Source organism: Daucus carota, chromosome 4 (assembly GCF_001625215.2).
Source record: "Daucus carota subsp. sativus chromosome 4, DH1 v3.0, whole genome shotgun sequence".
Lineage (NCBI taxonomy): Eukaryota > Viridiplantae > Streptophyta > Magnoliopsida > Apiales > Apiaceae > Daucus > Daucus carota.
In genome coordinates, this window is record NC_030384.2 from 31,064,179 (window position 1) to 31,072,016 (window position 7,838).

Below are 7,838 nucleotides of genomic sequence, written 5' to 3' on the forward strand. Positions count from 1 at the left end.
TCAACTCGAGCTCTGACCTCAATTAGATCTTAGTAGCCCAGATTCAGGCTTTCAGCTCTCCTAGTAAGGTGCCAATTGACTTAAAAGTGAAATAAAGCTTCTGAAATAAATCCCCTATAAGACTTGGTTGGGTACTTAAAAGTGAAATTAAAACCCTAAAAGACTTGGTTGAGCAGAAAAGAGCTTGAAAGCTCGAGCAGTCGCGCTCGTCAGTGATTAAGCAACAATTAAGCAATGTCAAGCTTCATAACCTTCATCAACAGCCAGAATGCAAGATAAATATATGTCTATGAGACTGAAGAAAGCTATATTAATATTTACTAACTTTCCATAATCCACATCGAAGAAAGCCGATAGTGCAGCTGTGCAATGCATATTTACAGCAGGAACTTATCTTAGTATTTGTACAGCACAACTATCTCTAAAATCATCATGTCTCTTAAGACCAACAACACTCCTTCTCTAAAAACTGCAGTCAGAAGTGTGCAATGATTTTTTGCAACGATATCTAACCTTTACTGTGAATTTCAGTTACAAGTAAATATCAGTTGGATTAATATTTACATCTAGACATCGTAAACGGGCAAACGTTCCTCAATAACAATACGGCAAATAGGGCACTTTTTACATCTTTCTGAGCAGTTGCTGCACCAAAAATAAAGATTATTGATGTCAGAAATGAGGGGTGGAAGTATCCGAGAAGTTTCTGAAACATAGTGGCACTAAGGAAGATGGACGTACCTGCACAGGATGCGATGTCGACATGGAATGAGGACTACGCTTATCTCTCCCTCAAAACAAACCCTGCATAGAACTTTTTCCTAGCCAATTGCATATAAACAAATACTGTTTATTAGTGTAAAGTTAACTATTTAGTAGATATCAACACTTGCCAAGCATAGAAAAACCAGCTTTTAATGATATTTACACCTAGATTTAGTAGATGACACAAAAATTCTAAAGACACAATCTTTGTTTAGGATCATTAACTGTGGTGTCTAGCAATATTGCAAATATCCCTGAATGTGTGTTTCTAAACGAGTAAGAACTTACATTTTGAAGTCTTTCGTACTCCTGCTGGCTGAATTTTGTAATTTCTGTTTGCTCACCAAGTGCAGCTTGAAGTCTCCAAACCTGCATTTAAAACAAGTACGGTGTACTCGATTACTAAAAAAAGATGTAGTCAAATCCTAAATTAGTCATGATGAGAGCAAATGGGTATTTGGCATTAAGTAAATATTACAATCACCTCCTCAGCAAGGTCCTTCTTGGGCATCTTCTTAACTATTTCAGGCGGATAACCACAGAAAGTGTCATAACTACATAGGTACAGAAATCACATGAACATCAGAATAAATGCAACAACAGAACCCCCTTATTACGTAACAACAGAACCTCCTAATAACGGATATAGCTTCAGCCAAATATAATGGCATAAAGGCTAAAGCACATATGCGACGCTTAAGAAGAAAATGCATATAGAGGAGTTGGTAAATAATATATCATAGTTTCAAGAAGCAAGCCTTGAATAAAGAACATATAATAATTGACATTCATCTTCCAACAAAAGAATGCACATACTTCTATGTTTAGGGTCTCTTATATTCCTTGTAGCTGTTTTTCAGCCACAAAAGTTACATATTTAATTTTAATTCAACGACATACATCCACAGATCAAGGACCGAAGATCAAAAGCTTGAACACCCAGAAATAACTAAAGCAGTGTGAAGATATCTTGATGGTTAAATTACAATATGTACATACCCAGAGGCCCCGTTTTGGAAAAGTCGTGCATGTTCTTCTCGACTTCCTTCATCAATTGACCACCAACCCAATAGCCTGATTGCAGATATGGTCAGAAAGTCAATAAACTAATATATATATATCAAACATCACATCCAACTGTCAGAATCAAGGTAAAAGTTTTTTTTTTTTCCAGTTAGTCTGGAAGCATGACCAAGATATACCTGGAGCCGTGATTCAGGAAACCAAAGCATTCCTGAACTTTAGAAGAAAACACAAAATATCTTCCAGTAGCAGTGCCACCACGCAGCAAAAGTACAAGTCTCTCCACAAATCTAGAGGTGGCAAAGAGGAGTCCAGCTCCTTGCAGTAGAAAAAGAGGAGAGAAGAGAGCTGGAAGAGGGATATCTCTAGCACCAGCAGGCTGTCCCTGAAACTCAAAATAACTTAACTGTTAATGCATCTCATCCCAGGAACAGATCATGTCAGATGACAGCCATATGACAACACAGGTATTACCTCCAAATGCATACAAAGAAGAACTTGAAAAACTATGATGGGAATCTTCATAATATGGCCCCCAATGTCGGGCAGAGTACAAATTCCATCTTGTGACTGATCGTCTGGAAGCACCACCAAGCCACTGTTCCAGTCAAGGTACCGAATTGCAGAAGAAGATGAGCTGGCTTCCTGAGTGTATGACGCTCTATGAATCATAGGATTGGACCACTTGGTACAAACAAGAAACGCAAAGCATTGTGCAATTCTGCAAAATAGGGAAAAAAGTTTGTGCTCATTGATTTCTGCTCAGGACAGTAAGAGAATATCTAATGAAATTTCCAAATCAACATGACATTCATAGCATTTGAGGAGTACCCAAAATTTATAAATAGATCCCACCAGCCTAGAGCACCCACATCACCTGCAATATATAATACAAAAGCCATCAGATCATCCCATAAGTAAAAGGTCAAAATTACAAAGGAAATTTATGCACTTAAGTACAAACATACTTTTTAGATGTATAATAAAAAGATAAATATTAGGGAACCAAAATTGTAACTGAAGGATCATTTTTTTTAATCAAGAAAAAGATTCATGCCTTGCTCTACATAAAAACCACAGGTTTATAAAATCTTTTAAAAGAGAAGCTTATATTAAGAGAAGAGGGATTGGCCACTCAGCAAAATATTGTTCAAATAATATACTTCAAGAAAAAGAATATACTAGGTAATTTATTTGTCACATGACAAATATTGTATACACTGTCCTTTCTCTTGGTACAGTGTTCACTTCCCGATATGTGAGTTTCTACTTTAGAGACCTATAATTGACCAGTGAGGTGCAGTAATATTACTAGTCTAAACAAGTTCAGTTTTTGCATCAAGCCTTATGGAACAGAATATAATATTTACATACAAAAGGTTTGAACAAATAAAGTTTAAAACTGAAACGAAACACTGCATTCACTAATTCACTTAAAATATTATCACAATACTAACTAGAGAAATCTGTATTTACCATATTATATGTGTACTTCATCTATAAACTATAATGTGGACCCTAGCAAGTTCTCAGACCGGTTTTCATTCCAAGTTTCTATATATGCAGATCTATCACTGGTTCAGTTACAACAAGAATATTAAACAGGGAGAAAACTGATACGAGTGACAGAATAAGAATGATAGATTTTGTAGTCAAACAAAAGTATAAATTAAACTGAAATATGTGATTTGGCTCATAATAAAATATTCCATACACTAATATTACAAATCCAGCGCAAACTACTGGATCAAAAGGGAGAGTTACCATTGAGCTTCAGGAGAGTAAAGACTGTAGCCGCAACAAAGAAAACCATGGAGATGGCCACCCAGAAATGCTAAAAAAAAAATAAAAAATCAGAGTTGTTCAGCGTTTATCTTATTGATACCTAAAAGGTTACATTTCATTTTAGAATGCATTGCAAATGAGTCTTAATTTTAAGTAGTCAAGATACTTGTAGGCATATAAGATAGTAGTAGTACATATTATAGACCTCAAAACCATTTAAGTTGTGCGTGGCATGACAAAAAGAAAGGGAAGGAAAGGATACAAAGAAAGTAGCAAAACAGAAGAAAGTAGAAAAACAGAAATGCAAATCATCCATGAACAAGAATTGACATGCAAAATTCATGATTAATTAGTTTAGAGAACTCTTACCGGAAGTGTCTCCCATATTGCTTCATCGCTCATGCTATCATCGTCACCTGGTAATAAAGCCTTGCACATTCTGAACACAACAGAAGATAAATAATTCAAGTTTTCCATGAGGTAAAACAAATTTCAAACTAAATGGCTGATTTACTAAGTATAACTGCTCCACAACAACATCTTCTCAATGTGTTCTCATGAAGCGTGACCATCTCTGCTATTACTGTCATTAATATTATTCATAATTTGTTTCTGCTTCTTTACTTAAATGAGATACAAAAAATCTTTCCTTTAAACATTTATCACGAAAGACAAACTCACTATTCACATATACCCCTCTCCTCTTCGCTAATAGGGGTCGAGATTTCAATCTCAGTGGAGGCATGTCACATAATTTCCAGCAAAGCTCTCAAGGAGATGAGAAATGAAAATATCAAATAAAACTCAGAGAAAACGAGGCCCAACATGTAAAATCATGAGACAAATAGATAGCATCCAGGCACAGAATTACAGTGAGGAACTCCCACTACCAAAAGAAACTATTGCAATTTATCTTTAAGATTAACAAGCGTCAACCCACATTTGGTGACGTTTGGTGCTCCAGGATCTGTTGAATTGACTAATGTTCTGAACATTGGGCTACCGATGATGCTTATGTGAAGGTCAATTGCGATGCTACTAGTTTCATAACTGATGTAGGTTGGATTGCTCGAGATATCATTGTAATACTTTTTAGATCAAAGAATATGAATATTCTATGTGTTAAGCGATCTGAAAACAAAACGACTACTTGTTTAGTTTGTTCTTTGTTTCACAATCAGATTGTAGTTGACAGTTCGGGGATTTGTCCCGGCTGGGTTTTAGCATCTGTCTCGTTAAGCGTTTCGTCTTAATAAAATCATTTGTTTGTAAAAAAAAAAAAAGCGTCAACCCTAGTTAATAGTTTGGCCTCTCAAAATTCAATATATGAATTACCAACTCCATCCCATTTTACAAGTCTCTCATGAAAATTTTATGCATATTAAGAGAACGGTAGTTAGATCATTTTTTTCCAATATATGCTCTTGATTTATTACATTAAAAGCTGATGATAAAACTAAGCTGAGTCAAACCTTGAAACTAGTAAACGTTGCTCTAATTTGGAAATCTACACATATTTGTTCTGAATGAAGTTAAGGACATCTACCAAGGGACAAATTTTATTTTTGAAATAGACAGGTGAAAGGGGGCGGAGGGAGTACGAAAAATCTTCTATTAAGATTCTTGTAACTTCTATAATACACAGGTAAAAACTATTTTATTAATCATCCATAATCGAATATGGTATTCAACAGAATGAACTTTTTCCATCAGAAGATAACGGGGGATAAATAGTGTGAGAACTGATTGGGATAGATTATGATAACACGCCATATGATATATAAAGGTGTTGTGACTACACTAAGTAACATAGTCGAGGAGTAAATTATGTGAGTATTGATACCTGAAGTTGTCAATGAGGATAATTATCTCAAATGCTAACAGCGGAAGAAAGACAATCTTTAAGCTTACAGCTGCAAATTTGTTGACTGCAAAAAGAAAATAGTTAATTAGCAAAAACAAGGTGTCGGTAAGGTAAACATTACTTTTCACAGGAATACATATTTATGCAATTATGGTAAAGATATACTGGTTGTAACAGAATAATTTGGTGGTGATATGTTTTTCATCCGGGGACAAATTTATTTTTAAGTTCGGAGCAGAGCCAAGTATTACAATAAACAAGAACCACGGACAAGCAAAAAGAACAATAAGATTAAAACTGCTAAATCATCAACTCTGCTAGAACAGAACATCGCTATGATAGATCCTTGCATACCATACAAGCTCTCAAGATATATACAGAGAAGAAGCTCGAATGCAATCAGCAAAGGTGTTGCAACAACGGCATGGCATGGTGCCCACTGGAAAAAGAGGAAAAAACAAATTATATCATGTTGGTTGTACGGTGGGCAAATCCATAATCCATCAGCTTAATAAATCAGAACCAAAAAGGAGTCGAGAGGCAAAATGCCATACATGGCGATCATGTGGAACTGAGGGAGCAGGTAATGAGAATCTTCCGCGAGCAACAACTGCATGGAATAGCCAAAGTGGGACGAAAATTATCCTGCACATTAACGACAACTAAATGAAAACTGTGCTGATTGTGGGTTGGGGGATGAGTACAGGACTGAGAATATATGCAGAGAGGCTGGATGCTGTATTATATGACACCGAAAAGTATATGCATAGCAAGTTCAAGTATTCAAGTCACGGACAGAGAATCTAGCCAGACATTATTAAATGAACTCAGCTAGCAACGACTCCTCACCTCTAAATAACTGACTGCGGTAGCAACCAAAAAGCCATGTGTATAGATATATATAGCTAATGAAATCATACAATATTCGACTTCAAGATTCACTTGACAGAATGGAACAGGCCATCCAACTTTACATAAATAGAGCCAATAGGAAGTGCTGTATTTTGTGTTTCAGCAATAATATAGACTAATGAAAATCAATAATATTTAATGAAAAACCTTAAATCTTGTACTTCCTCAACAATTCTTCTTATAAATATCAGCATTTAAAATGTAAAAGCAGTGAATTTAGTGTAATATTTAACACTACCCATCTCCCTTTCCACCCTCTTCAAAATTATACAAAACATGCCTTCCAAAAATAATTCCACTTAATTCCTCTTTCTATGAATATTACAGAAGCAGTGAAAATAGTGGCTTCCGCCTTCCAGTTGTAGAAAGCTCAATAAACAATAGAACCACTCGATGAGGATAAACAATAGAACCACTCGATGAGGATAAACAATAGAACCACTCGAGCCTAAACTGAAATCGAATGATGAGGATACTAATCTTGAACCTAAAGTTGCATAAATTTCTTTACCCCTTATCCTTAATAAAAAAGAACATAACATACAGGTTACAAAGATGATTAGGAAAAAATTGAATTTTCATTCTCCTTCCCAAAATGACACTTACACAATCCAATTTCAGCTGTAATAGTATTGAAACGTAAAACAATCAACAGACCATCATACAAAATTGACATATCTTTACTAATCTACGATCAATTCAATGAAAAACTGAATCAAATTACTGATATCCAACAATTAAACAAACCCAGATGAAAATCAAAACATAACTGAAAAATATTCATGTAACAATTGCAAATTTAATATTTAAATAAGATGAACAGAAAAAGAAAAAAAATACCCACCACCAAGAGTAGAAGACGTAGTGATCGAGCTTAGCAACCAGCAAGACAGTAAAACTGAAAAGAAAAAAATGGGCACCCAAGATTTGTAGTGACCCAGCAATTGCTCGCCAGTTCATGATTCAATTCTTCCAAAATTCAACAAATAATTGCCTTGTTAATCTGGGTTTTCAAGGGAATGAACAAAGAGATGAGCAAAAAAGTAAAAGAACGGGTTTTTAATTTAAGTTGGTGGGCTCCATTAGAGATAATGTTTACGTACAAAAACAAAGCAATTTAATGGCTTTTGCTATGTTCGGATTTTGATTTCGCTGTATCTCAAACTTAATCTTTACGCCAAAGTAACTAGGGTTGTTCACGAACCGAGCCGAGTCGAGTTTTGACCGAGTCGAGCCGAGCTTTAAATTTTTTCCTATCGAACCGAGCCGAGCCGAGCTTTCTTATCGAACAAAAAAGTGTGTTCGAGCTCGAGTTCGATAACTAACGAGCCGAACACGAGCTTGTTCACGAACAAATACGAGCCGAGTCGAGTCGAGCCGAGCCGAGCCGAGCCAGAGAAAAATAAGGCCAAACCGCTACTTTACTCTTAAAATAGCAAGCCAAATAAAAATTTTAGTATGTTTTGATGGTACCATATTATAGTTGATA

The 7,838-nt window shown here is 35.5% G+C and overlaps 1 protein-coding gene across 1 annotated transcript; it reads right to left on the minus strand.

The window, feature by feature from the left end:
• Nucleotides 1–290: 290 nt before the first annotated feature.
• Nucleotides 291–7,486, minus strand: LOC108215743 (uncharacterized). The gene is made up of 14 exons (XM_017388301.2): nucleotides 7,194–7,486; nucleotides 5,992–6,082; nucleotides 5,792–5,876; nucleotides 5,417–5,501; nucleotides 3,943–4,012; nucleotides 3,553–3,622; nucleotides 2,620–2,665; nucleotides 2,263–2,509; nucleotides 1,968–2,173; nucleotides 1,765–1,839; nucleotides 1,250–1,319; nucleotides 1,054–1,134; nucleotides 742–821; nucleotides 291–645 (listed from the first exon to the last, which is right to left on the minus strand). Exons 1-14 carry the CDS (start codon nucleotides 7,307–7,309, stop codon nucleotides 567–569), a joined length of 1,401 nt encoding a protein of 466 aa, XP_017243790.1. The 5' UTR covers nucleotides 7,310–7,486; the 3' UTR covers nucleotides 291–566.
• Nucleotides 7,487–7,838: the final 352 nt, after the last annotated feature.

Bases quoted from the DNA above. Each gene is read 5' to 3' on its own strand.
- LOC108215743 (XM_017388301.2), bottom strand. From the start codon at position 7,309: ATGAACTGGCGAGCAATTGCTGGGTCACTACAAATCTTGGGTGCCCAT. The intron at 5,877-5,991 runs GTATGGCATTTT...CTCTTTTTCCAG, and splicing joins CAGTTCCACATGATCGCCAT to TGGGCACCATGCCATGCCGT. The intron at 646-741 runs GTACGTCCATCT...TTTTTGGTGCAG, and splicing joins CGACATCGCATCCTGTGCAG to CAACTGCTCAGAAAGATGTA.